Source organism: Eptatretus burgeri, chromosome 3 (genome assembly GCF_056783735.1).
Source record: "Eptatretus burgeri isolate ZD-2024b chromosome 3, Ebu_testis_v1, whole genome shotgun sequence".
Taxonomy (NCBI): Eukaryota; Metazoa; Chordata; class Myxini; order Myxiniformes; family Myxinidae; genus Eptatretus; species Eptatretus burgeri.
The window spans coordinates 83,324,917-83,341,460 of record NC_140963.1 but is presented as its reverse complement, the minus strand read 5'-3'; the positions used below and the strand labels follow the sequence as shown (position 1 = coordinate 83,341,460).

General features: G+C 44.4%; 1 protein-coding gene across 1 annotated transcript in view; it reads right to left on the bottom strand.

Annotated features, from left to right (window-relative positions):
• The window catches only part of NDUFS1 (NADH:ubiquinone oxidoreductase core subunit S1), a 66,529-nt gene that overhangs the window by 696 nt on the left and 49,289 nt on the right, over positions 1-16,544 (bottom strand). Inside the window, exons 14-17 of the mRNA XM_085874263.1 lie at positions 13,797-13,957; positions 12,458-12,612; positions 941-1,116; positions 695-829 (exon numbers count right to left, since the gene is read on the bottom strand). Coding sequence (XP_085730389.1) covers positions 695-829; positions 941-1,116; positions 12,458-12,612; positions 13,797-13,957 — 627 coding nt within the window. The remainder of the gene's footprint in view (positions 1-694; positions 830-940; positions 1,117-12,457; positions 12,613-13,796; positions 13,958-16,544) is intronic.

The following is a 16,544-nucleotide window of genomic DNA, read 5'->3' as shown; positions in this document are numbered from 1 at the left end:
TCGCTACATTATTGGTGGAGGTTTGATGTCCATTTCGATTCAGTGGATATTTCCACACCTTGCGAATGGAGTGGCTGACTTCCTGTCCAGGATTGGTTCTGAGCCATGGACACATCACTTTTTGTGAGTGCCCCATGGCTCGAATGAAGAGCAAACAAGATTCCAACCAACACCTCACCGTACCCTGGACCCCCCCCCCACCCCACCAACCCCTGACTCCTTTTGTCACAATGCAAAGTAGCATGCATTTCACAAATTACGAAAGGTTGGTCTTTTCAGGTTCCCCTCTGAACCCTCTGGCTAATGATGCAGGTAGCCCAAGTTTAAATACCACAAGTGGCAATTGTGTACAAGGTCTTTATGTCGAATGTGTTTTCCGTACAAACACCTCTGTGAACCTCAGAAAACACATGTGCGCACACACTTGGGGGTACATATGATCTGCCAGGCCAGGAGGAGTTACGGCAAACAGCGTTTGGTGATATATTGCGATTGTTCCATAGGCTTGGCTTGATCAGAAATCGCACAATAAAGTCATACGTGTGAGATGTTTCGCTGATAGTGTACGGTAAAATTTTCAAGATGTTGACCTGTCACTGTATAGTAAAATGCAAAAGATGTTTCAGCAATTCATACTTCTCCACAATCCAGTACAATGTGTGTAGTGGTGTAAAAGAGAGCTCCCACCCATCACCTTGGTGAGATCGTGGTTCTGCTGGAAAAAGTTGGCCTTTTCACATTCGTTGTAGCGAATCAACGTGGGCGATACCTCAGCGAGGCGTTGCCGCACGCCTTCCAGACTACTATACGACAAAGTCGTGTCTGCAACCTGCGGAAAATGCCCGTTCCGATGTACCCTTCTGCGAGTGCTCCAAATCAAAGCTTTTGAATTGCAACGATATTTTCATGGCAAAATGTTGCTCAGGACCTAAATGCTGACCTCTGACAGGGCACGTATGATCTTCCAGTCCTCACGTGCCAGGCCAGGAGGGGTTACCGCAACCAGAGTTTGCTGTGCACGGCCCTCTGTGTTCACATACGTTGCTTGCTTCTCGGTGTATGCCGCTCCAGGGAAAATCACGTCGGCCATGGGGGCTCCGACGTCTCCGTGGTGGCCTGTTCCGACGAGATCAAGGAAAATGACAGACAGTTACAGCGAGACACAAGACGGTCAGCAATGAGGACTCATGATTGCATTGTGTGCAATCACATGCACACTTGGATTTCTGAAATAGCGTGTGAACACACACACACACGCACGCACGCACGCACGCACACACCTCGGCCTGCGTAATGGCCTAAAACCACGTGGTATACCTACAAGAATAATGAACTAACGTAATCAATATTACGAAGGCTCACATAGGTAATTAAGGTATTAATTACTTTAAAGGAAACAACTAACCTGTATAGACAATGCACAACATTAGACATGCATCCCGGATGACATGAAGGTGTGCCGTCATATTATACGAACAGTACAAAAGGCCATGCAATGGCTTTCTTTCCTGACCTCACATTTCCTCCTCTCAATCACTCCAAAATTGTCTTGTCTCCGTCTCCGTCTCATTTTGTACAAAATGTCCAACCCTCCGAAGCAAACCTTTCCAAGATCGACTTGGCGGAATACGCAATTTTCAAAATGATGTAATCTGTCCCAGAATGCTCAACATGCATGCACAAACACCACGAGCACCAGGGATCATCAGGGCAGGGAACCTGGGTGTGCTCTGGCTTTCAAAAGGAATTAGCCATTGTGGCTAATCCAGGTTTAGAATGATTAGCCACAGGAGAAAGGAAATAGCCACATTTTATTCAAAAGTTTTTTTTTTAGCAATATGAAATAATAAGTTAATTTTAAGGCGGATGTGCGAGTTTGATGGGTGAGGTTGGTTGGATGAGTGAGTTGGATTGTTCAGATTGGTTGGATGAGTGAGTTTGACGTGTGAGATTGGTTGAATGAACGACCATCAGGGGAGGTGGTGATTGTGAGGGATCGTGGTGGTGATGGTGCATGTGTGTGTACGTGTGTGTTATGGTCGTTGTGCCTTTAGTAGCTGGTAGTGGGGGATGGGGGTGGTTGTGGACCAGGATTGGACCAACCTCATGCCAGTCAAACTCGCTCATCCAACCAATCTCACCCAACAACTTCACTCATCCATCAAACTCACTCATCCAAACAAACTCATCCGACTACAGGTACTACTACTGATTGTGTCAAAACTCACCTGGCAACCACTGAGCCAACGAAGCATGTCGCGCCGAATCATTCCAGGGAAAAAAATAAAATAATAATAATTTCAAAAAAAATTAAAATAAAATTTTGAGACGAGAATCATGGGAATCATGTGTAATTTCAGCCGATTTTTTATTTTTTTTTTTACGAGAAACTAGTTTAAAACTACTAAAGTTAGTATATATAAGCTTGTACGAAATCACGCACGATTCCCATAATCAAAACATACAAAATGGCGGCCGTCTGAACAAAGGGTGAATTCTGTGCTAAAATCACCAAAATTAGTCTAGAACTGGTAAAAAAAAAAAACCACTAAAACATGGATTAGCCACAGTGGCTAATGGGTGGTTTAAAATATTAGCCACAGGTAAGGGGGATTCGCCCTGTGGCGACGTGGCGAGCGGCAGCACACACCCAGGGAACAGACAGTGCCTTCAGAAAATATTCACACCCCTTGACTTTGTCACATTTTGTTGTGTTCCAGCCTGAATTTTAAATGGATTATTTTTACATTTTTTGTTTCCAATCTACAAAAAAATACCCCATAATGATAAAGTGAAAACATGTTTTTAGAAAAAAAGAAATATTTACAAAATCATTGAAAAGGAAATACAGAAAAACTAATTTACATTAATATTCAACCCCCTGAGTGAATACTTTGTACAAGTGCCTTTGGTAGTGAATACAGTTTTGAGTCTTCTTGGGTATGTCTATATCATCTTTGCACATCTGGATTTAGGGATTTTCTCCCATTCTTCCTTGCAGATTTGTTCAAGCTCTGTCAAGTTGGATGGGGAGTGTCGGTGAACAGCAATCTTCAAGTCTTTCCACAGATTCTCAATGGGATTCAAGTCTGGGCTTTGGCTGGGCCACTCAAGGACTTTCACGTTCTTGTTTTGAAGCCATTCCAGTGTTGCTTTTGGCTGTGTGCTTGGGGTCAATGTCCTGTTGGAATGTAAATCTTCACCACAGTTTCAGGTCTTGTGCACTCTGAAGCAGGTTCTCCTTGAGGATTTGCCTGTATTTGGCTCCATTCATTGTTCCCTCTATCCTAAAAGCACTTTGCATTCAGGCAAAATAATTTAATTTTCGTCTCAGACCACAGAATCTTATGCCTCATGCTCTCAGTCTTTCGCATGCCTTTTTCTCAGAAGTGGCTTCTGTCTGTCCACTCCCCCATAAAACCTAGATTTGTGAATTGCTGCAGAGATTGTTGTCCTTCCGGCAGGTTCTCTATCTCAGCCAAGGAATTCTGTAGGTCACCTCCCTGACCAAGGTCCTTCTAGCCCGATTGCTTAGTTTGGTCGGACGGCCAGCTCTCGGAAGAGTCTGTGTAGTGCGCCATATTCTTCCCATTTCCTAACGATTGGGCTCACTGTGCTCTTGGAAACTTTCAACGCGAGAAATTGTTTTATATCCTTCCCCAGATCTAAGCCTCCTCACAATTCTATCTTGGAGTTCTTGGACAGGTCCTCGGAGTTTTTTTTTTTGTATACCTTGTCGAGGCTCGTATGAGAGCGAACACACAACACACAGCAAGGGGGGCATGAGACAAGAGGGGCAGGAGTGGGAAGGACAAAATTGTGGGGAACAGAGACATTAGATCTGTGGAAGGGAGAGGGATGGGGCGGGGTACACAGGGTAAACAAGATGGACACGACAGGGACTTTCAGGAAGGAAAGCAGGGAATTTGAAGATTTATTTGGGATAGATTAGCGGGGGGTAGAAAAGTTCGTCGTTTTGGATGAGTGAAAATAAGAGATGGTTTTTGACAGCCGTTTTGAAAGCCTGGAGAGAAGAATGGGATTGAACAGAGTGAGGGAGTTTATTCCAAAGGTGGGGAAAAAAAGAGGAATGAAAGAGTGAAGGTGAGCAGCAATTCGTGATTTTGGTATTTTTACCAGAAGGAGATTGTTGGCGGACCTTGAGCACCCTGCGGAAATATGGTGGGGACATATCGCAGACAGAGCAGGGGGGGGGCGAGACCAGAGAGGAGACAGAAGAAGACAAAGACCACCAACCTGCCTGCAGTGATCGAGTGAGAGGCCCAAAGACAGCCTCATCGCGGGAGATGCCAATGATCCGAAATGCCTTGGTTTCCACAGAGTGAAGCAGAGAAAGGTGGGAGGCAGGAGCACCAGCCCAGAAGGGAGAGCAGTACTCCATCAGGCTGCAGACGAAAGCTTTGTATGTGGTCAAAGCCCTATCACACCTTGATGATTTAGCCAGCGTATGCCGATTTATGAAAAATTTGTCGAAAACGCTGGCACACGTCGAATATGTTATGGGTAAGTTTTGTATACGTTAAGAGCATGTTGAAAAACACTGCCATACGTCGTAGTACGCTGGCTTTCATCGTTGTACTTTGTGGTTGTCCTCAAATTTTAGCATGCTTGAAATTTTACGACGTATGCCGGCGTATGACTCGCACGTTACGCTACGTTGGCCATAAGTTGGAGGCACGTTATGCGATCGTTGACACACGTCGACACACATTACTTGTAAGTTACTCATAAGTCGAAACACGTCGAGGTAATGATTAGCGTACCCAGAACTTATTTATAACCTATGAGTAACGTGTTGTAGGCACGTTACACGATCGTTGACACACGTTATGCGATCGTTGACACACGTTACTTGTAACTTACTCATAAGTCGAAACACGTTGAGGTAATGCTAGGCATACCCAAAACTTATTTCTAACCTACGAGTAACGTGCTTTGAACCTATGTGTAACGTACCTCCAACGCATATTGACGTATGTCGATGTATTTGATTGACGTATTCCGGACGACCACATAACTTAATGAACGTGTTTCTAATTTACAGCTACCATATAATGGCGTATTGGCAGAGTTAAAAAAAACAAAAACAATAAAAACAACAACTTCCGATATTTTGTTACGTGCCGTTAAGTCATGTCCAATTGCCTCTTCAGTTTGCTCGTCTTATTCTTAGTTCCTCCTCTGTGAATATTTTCTGTTTGAGGATATTGTGACGTCGACGTCGAAACTTAAAAGCAAATGTCCAAATATATTTTAAAATTCGCGATCGATTAAAAAAACAAAAAATAAATAACAACAACAACTTCCAATATTTCGTCACGTGCCGTTACGTCACGTCCGATTGCCTCTTCAGTTTGCTCGTCTTATTTTTAGTTCCCCCTCTGTGAATATTTTCCGTTTGAGGATATTGTCACGTCGACGTCGAAACTTAAAAGCAAATGTCCGAATATATTTTAAAAGTCATGATAGACTAAAAAAAAACCAAACAAACAAAAAAAAAAAACAACAACAACAACAACAACAACAACAACAACAACTTCAGATATTTCGTCACTTGCCTTCACAGAGCCAAGGAGAAAAAAATAAAATGTGCCTTGACGGAGAAAATAAGTTTTGGGTATGTTAAACATTACCTCGACGCGTTTCGACTTATGAGTAACTTACAATTAACGTGTGTCAACGATCGCATATCGGTCCGACAACTCATTCCCACCTTAGCGGAACGTGTGAGACATACAGCGAGTACGTCGTAAAATTTTCAGCATGCTTGAAATTTCACGACGTATGACAGCGAACTTCATCGTTTTTCAGCGTGCTCTTCACGTAAACCAAACTTACCCATAACGTATTCGACGTGTCCCAGTGTTTTAGACACATTTTTCATACGTCGGCATACGCTGGCTAAATCGTCAAGGTGTGACTGCGATGTTGACACTTCCAATTCTCAGGCGGTTATGATTTGAATCGGCGAGCGGCAGCTTTTTAACAGGCTACGCCACGTGATCGTCAGCGATACGTGCAGCGCGCTGTGCATACGTTGGACTATCGTTGGGCATAGGTTGTGAACGCTGACAACACGCTCAGCATTCGTTGGTATAAGTTATCTATATGTGATTAAAACGTTCAGTGTACGTTACTAATGCATTATGCATACGTTGAACTCGTTATAAATACGTCCAAAACTTAAAAAAACATCAAAATTTCAGCGTTCACCAACGTTTTACATACATTTTTATACGTTGCCATTGCTGGCTAAAACGTCAAGGTGTGACAGGGCCTTCAGGAGCTCAGGTGGGCCGAGGAAGGACTTTGCACGACGGAGGATTCCCAGTCGGCGACTGGCTTTGGAGGCCAGGTCCTTGGACTTCATGGCAGAGTTTCTGCTCTGACATGCACTGTCAACTGTGGGACCTTGTATAGAAAGTTGTGTTCATTTCTAAAACATGTTCAATCACTTGAATTGGCCACTTCTGGACTTCATTCAAATTGTAGAGACATCTCAAGGATGATCAAAGGAAATTGGATGCATCTGAACTCAATTTGGAGTGTCATAGCAAAGGGGTTGAATACTGACTGATGCAAGGCATTTCAGGTTTTCATTTTTAATCAAGTTGTAAAAATTTCTGAAAACAAAATTCCACTTTCACATTATGGGGTATTATGTATAGATCAGTGACAAAAAAAAAATCTCAATGTAATCCATTTTTAATTCAGGCTGGAACACAAGAAAATGTGAAAAAGTCACGGGGTGTGAATACTTTCTGAAGGCAATGCACAGTATATCGTGCATTAGTCCAAGAGCATTAGGTCAAAATAGGCCCTAACCTGGACATTTTTGGTAACAAGCTGATTTTTTCAGGATAGGTCCAGGAATATGTCTAGAATAACATACTAAAAGTCCTCATAAATCCTCCTTGAGCGTTTTCCGCAATCCAAGATGGCGTCCAAAATGGCCGCCTCTTCTGTTTTTCTCATAACTTTGCAAGCAGGTTTCCCCAAAACACACTTTAAATGTCTACATATATGTTTTGAAGTATGAGGAACTCATTAGAATACATCTTAAGAGATGCTGAAGCACGCAAGTACCAATAAGACCTCTTGAGTTCTTCCAAAAGTCCAGGCAGAAGCAGACGCCGACACCCTGATTGTCTCCACAGCACTAGCACTGGCAGAGTCAGAACATGTGCCAGTTGCTGTCGTTGGTACGGACACAGACTTACTGGTAATGCTAGTTGCTCGGGCAACCTCTTCCACAGATGTGTACATGCTATGCCACAGTAATCCTGTCATGGTCTTCAACATTCATGAGATTCAGCATGCCATAGGGGACACAAGAAATCACTTGATGTTTCTTCATGCTGTGACGGGATGTGACGGGATGTGACACGGTCTCTGCGATCTATCGTCAGGGCAAGCGTAAAGCTTTCAACATGGTGCACAAGAAGCGGGACTACGACTTGCTGGATACCTTCACAAACAGTGGAAGCACCCATGACGAGGTGGAAAAAGCTGGGGAAGGCTTCATTCTTAAGCTTTATGGAGCCAGCGGTTTTGAATCTCTTGATGACTACCGTCACATCGCATACAAACGGGCAATCGGTCGCAGTTCCCTGAGTTCATCCTTTCAGCTAGAAAGTCTACCTCCAACTAGTGCTGCAGCAAAGCAACATTCATATCGCGCCTATCTTACCGTCCAGGAATGGATGGGTAACTCCTTATCTCCAACAGAATGGGGCTGGCGATTTCAGGACGGGACTCTTACCCCGGTAGAAACAGACATTGCTGTTGCACCCGACACTTTGCTGAACATGGTGGCATGTGGGTGTAAACCAGATGGTTGCAGAAGCATGACATGTAGCTGCAAGAAACTTGGGCTCTTTTGTACCTCAATGTGCAGTAAATGCAGTGGTCTCAATTGCAACAATGCAGCACCAACTCTTATAGATGTCGACGATGATATTACCCCAACTTCAGAGGACATCAACATTGAAGATACAGCATCCGACGATGAAGACAATGACTGATGCAACTAGGTGTGTGCATGCGCAAGGTAAAGATTCATCTGAAACTTTTGAGGTTTGAATCTCTAGCATGATCTTGTTTTGAATGTCTTTGCCTCTTGAAACAGGCTAAAACAGCAGTGTGTTGATAAGTGGCGGACATTTTGAGCACCATTTGAATTTCAGAAAGAACTTCAGCGGTTTTATTGTTTCCTTTGTACTTCAAAGTATCTGAATGAGTTCCTTATTTCTCAAGACATAATATATTTAGAGATTTAAAGTGCATATTGAGGTAACTTAGTCACAGGGTCATGAGAAAAACAGGAAATTGCAACCATCTTTGGCGCCATTTTGGATTTTGGGACTAGTTCAAGTAGTTTTATTGGTATAGATATGCATGTTTCAAATCTGCAAATAAGAATTTATCTAGATTCCTTGACTCCCATAACATATATAAAGACATTTTAGTGTGCTTTATTGGGTTACTTAGTTGCAGAGTTATGAGAAAACAACAACAGGGAAAGGGGCATTTCGGGCTCCATTTTGAATTTCAGGATGAGCTCAAGTGTTATTGGTAAATGCGTGTTTTTGAAAAAATTTTTTTTTTTTGAAAATAAAAAAAAATAAAAAAAATTCTGGATAAAATCACAAACTGGTCCAACACGTGGAACATGTCTTTCAATCCAGACAAATCTCACACTCACTATGTCTCTTCGAAAGGACCGTTTACAAAACCCCCCCATCCACTTTCTCAACAATCCTCTGGAAGAAGTCTTTTCTTTCAAGCTTCTGGGTCTCACTATCTGCCATGACCTTTCCTGGGAAAGTCACATTTCCAACCTTGCCTCAAAAGCCAGTCGCCGACTGGGAATCCTCCGTCGTGCAAAGTCCTTCCTCGGCCCTCTTGAGCTCCTGACCACTTACAAAGCTTTTGTCCGTAGCCTGATGGAGTACTGCTCTCCCCTCTGGGCTGGTGCTCCTGCCTCCCACCTTTCTCGACTTCACGCTGTCGAAACCAGGGCTTTTAAGATCATTGGCATCTCCCGCAATGAAGCTGAGTCTTTGGGCCTCTCACTCAATCACCGCAGGTTGGTCGGTGGTCTTTCTGTCTTCTACCGACTCCTCTCCAGCCTTGCCCCCCTGCTCTCTCTGCGATTTGTCCCCACCACATTTCCACAGGGCGCTCAAGGTCCGCCAACAACCCCCTTCTGGTAAAACTACCAAAATCACGAATCACTGCTCATCTTCACTCTTTCATTCCTCTTTTTTCCCGCCTTTGGAATAAACTTCCTCACTCTATTCTTTCCCATTCTTCCCTCCAGGCTTTCAAAACAGCTGTTCACCACCACCTCTTATCTTCCCCCATCCAAATCCTCGATCTTTTCTACCCCCGATAATCCACCCAAGCCCACTTCCTTCAATTCTCCTGCTTTCCTTCCTGAAAGTCCCTTTAATGTCCATCTTCCCCTCGCCATGTTCCCCGTCCCATCCCCATCCCTCTCCCTTCCACATTTCACCTGTGTCTGTTCCCCAATGTTTTGTCCCTTCCACTCCCGCCCCTCTTGTCTCATGCCTCATTGCTGTGAGTTGTGTGTTAGCTCTCATACGAGCCTCGACCAAGGTATACAAAAAAAAAAAAAAAAAAAAAAAAAAAAAATTCCCAATAAGTATATGATTCATTTCATTGAGTCGCAAAACATATATTAAGACATTTAAAGTGCGTGTTGAAGTACCTTGGTGTAAAACCAGAAACGGCAGCAATTTCAGACGTCATTTTGGATTTCTGAAAGAGCTTAAGCGGTTTTATTTGTTTTTGTGTTTCAAAATCTTCCGATATGTATTGTATTGAGTTCCTTATACTTCAAAACATATGTGTAGACATTTAAAATGTGTTATAGGTAAACCTACTTGCAAAGTTATGAGAAAAACAGGAAATGGCGGCCATTTTGGACGCCATTTTGGATTGCGGAAAACGCTCAAGGAGGATTCACGAGGACTTTTAGTATGTTATTTCACATACATTCCTGGACCTTTCCTGAAAAAATCAGCTTGTTACCAAAAATGTCCAGGTTAAACCCTAATGCTCTTAGACTACATGTCAAGTAAGGATTTATACCTAAAATGGCTCATGAAGCTTCTGAAAGGTCAAAAACTTTTGGAAGCAGACCTGAGAGAAAGGGGTGTGCCTCAACACAGCAAAATAGTTGGAGAACTTTCTGATTAACTCGCTCAAAAAGTTGATATCTTGCAGCCCATACTGCAAAAACTCCCAACGATCTGGGCCCGTGCAAGGTCTGTGGACGGTGCATTCTACCCAACCTCCAAGATCATCCCTGCCAGTGAGTGGACTTTAAGCCTTGCGGGGATTGCCTCGTGTGAACATGGCAGGCTTGGCGATTTATTTAATGGATGTCTGCAATGGAAAGATGATGCCGCCATGACCAACATTCAGGCAGACTTCCCAGAGGGTGACACCGTATCTGGTTTGGGGGCTTCTTCACACCGATGGGAAGGTCATATCTGGGGCCTGTCAATGCACAGGGTAAGTTTAAAATGATGGCATTTGCTATTAATTATATGTTTGGGAGGAGGTGGGAGTTCAATGGGCTGTGAGGGCTGATCTAAATATATATATTTTTGTTTGGCTCCAGGGCCACGAGAAATATGAGATTTTTGCATCTACTGGTAAAACGATAAGTGCGTGTGCATTGCGTGCAAAATCCACTGCCGCCACTCGCTTGTATCAACAAGAAACGTTGAAACCGACTCCTCTCATTCACAGACATTTTTCGTATTTGTTATATTTCCGTGAGTCCGATTTGATTCGAGAACGGAACAATTATGGTGAACCATCTTGAAATCGCCACGCTTTCATCTAAATGCTGAAAATTGTTTGAATTTCACATTTTGCGCAAGTACAATAGCAGGTTAAAGGTGCCAGGCGAGCAGAACCAAGTTACTGAAAACGAGCATACACAGCGCGCGCAAAAGGTCTCGTTGGCATTCATACATCAATTCCAAAGTCCCGTATCGTCATCTCAAACTCCAGGATCTCACCACCAAACAGGACAGGAAGCCTACATCTCAAACATGGAAGAAGTATTGCACTCCTTTACAGACCAGGGCATCAGAACCCACTCTTGGGTTTTTTTTATATAAACACAACAAGCAGCCGAAAGTTCTTCACAAAGTTTATATTAATAATCAGGAAGTGGACGCAATGAGCCTTCTGCGCTATCTAATCAAACGATGCCCTCCCAAACACACACCTTCGGCGATTCTGCTCCAACAAGCCATGTACATGCATCTCACCACTCACCTGGGACATACATCTCACAAACCCTGCACAATGTACATGCATCTCATTTCTATCAGCATTGTGGTTTCACCGCCGTCCTTCCGCACAATGGAAATCCCTCCGGATACACCTGGAGACCAATGTTTCCTCTTTGCAAGCAGCTTACATGTTCTGCATGGAATCCCAGATCCAGGAAGACTCGAGATACTGGTGTACCCATCGTACTGCGACAACTCACGCAGGCTACGCACACGGTGCTCAAATTATGCGACGAAAAATGGACACGTCTCCGGTGCACTTGTATCTCTCACGATACAAAATTTGTCAATATTGATTACTTCCGTCCGCGTGACATGCCGTCACCAACAATCGATAATATGTCAGCGAGTCTACGCCATTTCTGCTCGACAAACCAAATATATTTATTGATCAATACACTTCCATTTGATTAACCCCCGACAAGGAACAAACGACCGAAGAGGTTTGGGGGCTGAAACACACACATGATTGGATCGGAAGGAGAAAAAGTCCACAAGAATGGGGTGATGTTAATCAGAACCCGACATGTGGTATGGCCGCACCATGGTCCATTTTCAGAGCCTCCAAGGTCTTATACTTACAATGGACACTTGAATGTGAGAAGACAAAATTTGTACCAAATGATATTCCTACAGCAATCATTATATTATCAATTATTGACGCAATGCACAAGTATGGTGTATTGAGCAATTTTCAAGAATCCATTCAAGATGGCTATGAGGTACTGGCATGATGGCCAAGAAGTACGCACACTCGCCTCTTAGCTGTCTAACCTGGATTTGAATCTCGGGCAATCTATAAACTGTCATCCCGGTGTTTCAAAGGCAGGGTGATTCATCAATGTGTGTACCGTCCCCCGGGTTGGCATTAAACTGGTCTGCCAGCATTAGTTGGTGGATGTTAAAGATCCCACGGTGTCCTTCAAGAACAGAAGGCAAGCTATCGCTGGCACCATGCACAAATAACTAAAATTCCTGCCCAAACTACTGCCAGGGAAGGCAATGGCAAACCACCCAGTATAAGCCTTGCCAAGAAACTGCTTCGGCAACACCGAAGTTATGCAACAGAGTTATTGTACATCAGCATCAGAATGAGGTACCCTGGTAGATGATGAAGCAATCTTTGGGAAGGTCCTCGTGTGAGATGGCTCCCGCATCCGCGCCCAGCAAATACAGCACCTTGGGGGATCCCTTCCGAATGGCATCCACACCTGGTTTGTAGCCCAAATCAAGTGCAGCCACCTGGCTCGCTACCCTGGCGCGCACACACACACACACACACACACACACACACACACACACACACACACACACACACACACACACACACACACACACACACACACGAGAAGGGCACTCGGTGGAGCGCATACCTCCACCACACAATGGCTGATCCAAGAAAACACATCGGGCCCAATACATTTTTGAAATATGCTATATTGTACTTTATCGTTTTTGGCCCTTTTTTCTCTCAATGGTGAAGAATCACTTAAAGTATTAAATAATTCTCGTATCCAGATCCAGATTCAGATCTTCACCAAAATTGAAGCACTTTGTCCTTGTCACACACCCAACCTGTCCACCAAGTTTCGTTCGAATCCGTCCACAACTTTTTGAAATATCATGCGTGCTATATCTCGTTTTGGCCCCGTCTCTCAATGGTGAAGAATCACTTTCAACAAGGACAAATGTGTCCACGAGCCGCGTAATAAAGGTTTTGTCTTCACCAGAAGAACAAGAAGAAGAACAACGCGGAGCTCTCAGAGTCAGCGTTCGCAACGCGCCGCGGCTAAAAATTCTCGAATCTGGATTCAGATCTTCACCAAAATTGATGCACTTTGTCCTCGTCACACACCCAACCTGTCCACCAAGTTTCGTCCGAATCTGTCCACCACCTTTCGAGATATCTTGCGTGCTATATATTGTTTTGGTCCCATCTTTCAATGATGAAGAATAACTTCAAAATTTTTTTTTAGTAGTCGGATCAGGATGATCACCAAAATCTCATCAGTTCGACCTTGTTACACACCCACACAACAAATCCTCAAAATTTCATCCAGATCCATCCACAACTTTTTGAGATATCCTCTACACAAAGACAAACAGACAGGGGTGAAAACATCACCTCCTTCACCTTTGGTGGTGGAGGTAAAAAATATACATATAAATACATGAGAAACAAAAAATAAAAGTGTACATGCAGAATCTAACATGAACAGAACACACATTTAGTTGAGTGGAGAACAAAACTCCCAGAGAATTGTAAAGTGGAGTATCCTCCACGGTGCCATGCCATCTGCTACAAGTTTGCATGACTTTCAGCTCGATGTACCACAAGCATCATCGAGACAACTTGCACAGATCGAGGGGTGGTTATCACTTAGCTTCTCACACAGATCACCAAATTTGGTGCACCCGAGCCACAAGCAGAGTGCTTACCTGTGGAGCACATTGAGGACCCTCCAGTTTGTATCAGCACCGGAGGAAACATGCGCACGATGTGCGATGGCCGAGACGGCTGCGTGAATTGCCGCGCTGTCCATTCGCTGCAGCGCCGAGCTCCCCAGCACAACAACCGGGTGGCGTGCACTGTACAGCCCCTGGCACAGAGCGGAACATACCGAGAGACCTTTCACCTCCGAGACTGCCCTTTACAGACTCATCCCTCCAGTCCAACACTCTCTGCTTGTCTGCTTACAAATCCTCAATCTACTTATCCCCTTCTGTTCTACAATCCTTGGTGTATGTCCCTTCTAATAGAGCTAGCCATCTGTCTAATCTGTTCCTTGCCAGTTTGTCCCTCGTTCATCCACATTACCCCCCCCCCCCCGCCCTACATTATCATTTAACCTCTCATCATCTGCCATTAACCTCCTCAATCAAAGTCTGCATCAAGAAAGAAATTTCAGTTCAAGTTACAAAATAAATGAAAGCTCAGAATTTCGGATTTTGCCTTCGCACATGCTCAAGCAAAGTGGCTTTACAAGTGAAATACTCCGATTCAGGTTCCTCAGCACAGTGTCCGATTCGGAAACATCCATCTACTGACTAAATATTATACGTCGGGTGCAATATGCTCCTCTACTGCGCACAAATCGTATTGAATTGGGGATTATTCTTATTACTTTTTGGCGTTATGGTTACGAGGTTACGTTTTCACCCTCATGTGTCTGTCCGTGAATAGGATAGCACGAAAAATTATGGACGCATTCGGACGAAACTTGATGGACAGGTTGAGGGTGAGAGGGGTGACAAGGACGAATGGATTAGACTTTGGTGAAGATCCAGAAACTACAATTTATTAAAGCAATTGTTCACCATTGAGTGATAAGGCCAAAAACGATATATAGCATGGTGTTTCTAAAACTTATGGACGTATTGGTCCTTCGGGGATGAGTTGGGTCGGTGACATGAACAAGCCGAATAGATTTTGGTTAAGTTCCGGATGCAGATCCGGCCTTATCGATGGGATACAAAACGTGTCCCCAACCCCCCTCTCTCCGTACGCCCCCCCTCCCATTCCCAATCACACCCAAATGCTCCTTGACTCTGTCTTTTGCACCTGAGATTGTGGAGAAGTTTCTGACAATCTCAACTCTGACTCTGCAACTGGACCAGATCGCATCAGCCCACATGTCCTAAAAACCTGCTCTGCTGCCCTTGCACTTCCTCCGTCTGTCCTTTTCGCCCTATCATTTGCCCTCGGTTATTTTCCATCTGCTTGGAAATCAGCCAACATCATTGCATTTCATAAAAGCGTGCAAAAACGGATCCACTCAACGACAGACCAATTGACTTGCTTCCAATCATCAGCAAGGTCATTGAATCAATCATCGCAGTCGACATAAAATCATTCCTTTTCTCAAATGAACTCAGCTCAGATCGAGTCATTCTGTATTGGACATGCTGCTTCTACCTTCCCAACAACGGATGGAGGCCCTCAAGATCAAACAGGAGATCAGGGTCGTCTCTCCGGACATATCTCGAGCTTTTGATACAGTCGGGCATCCTGCCTTGCCCCCCCCACCCCCAAACTGTCTGCTTATAGTATCAAAGGCCAACTCCACTCTTGGGTTATTGTTTTCTTCTACTCTTGTATCCAACGTGTGACACTCAACGGAATCCTTTCTTCTGCTCTCGTTGTCAAGGCCGGTGTGCCGCAAGGCAGTGTTCTGGGCCCAGACCTGTTCCTGATCTTCATAAATGATCTCTCTGACTGGAAAATCCCCTTTATCTCTTTTTGCTACCCTCTGCCGTGACATCCCTCATCCTTATGAGACAGACAGACTGCAGCCTCTTCCCTCTCTTAAAAATCACAAACTGGTCAAACACTTGGAATATGTATTTTAACCCCGAGAAATCCCACACACTCGCCCTCCGAAAGGACCGTACAACAAACCTTCCCATTTACTTCCTAACAATCTTCTCAAAGAAGTTCAGTCACTCACATGATTGGGACTCTCACTCAGCCATGATCTCTCTTGGGCAAACCACATTTTAAAGTTGGCCGACAAAGCCAGCCACCGACTGGGCATCCTGCGTCGTGCAAAGCCCTTCCTTGGCACACCTAAACTCCTATCCACCCACAAGGCTTTCATTTGCAGTTTGATGAAGTATTACTCTCCCCTCTGGGCTCACTCCCTTCCTCACACCTTGCTCAGCTTGATGCCGTGGAATCCAAGGCCTTCAGGATCATTGGAATCTCCCATGATGAAGCTGAGTTTATGGGTCTATCGCTTCGCCATCATTAAAAGGTCGGTGGTCTCTCCGTCTTCTGCTGCTCCCTTTGTTATTGCACCCTCTGCTCTCTCCATGCTTTGTCCCCTTCAATTTTCTGCAGGACGCACATGGTCCAGCAGCAACCACCTTCAAGTGAAACTGCCAAAACCCAGAATCACTGCTCACCTCCACTCATTTTGTACTCTTTTGTTTCCCTGCCTGTGCAACGAACTTTCACACACTCTTCAATCTCATTCGTCCCTCTAGGTCTTCAAGACAGCTGTTCACCACCACCTCAAGTCATCCCCCATCAAAAGCCATGAGATATTTCCGACATTCGTTAAACCACTCCCTCCCCTCAATTTCTTTTTTCCTTCTGAATCCATCTTGTCCCCTGCATTCTCCCCTATGCCTCATCTTTCCCCACATCCCTTGTTTCTCCGTCTCGCTCTTCCATGAGCCTTGACC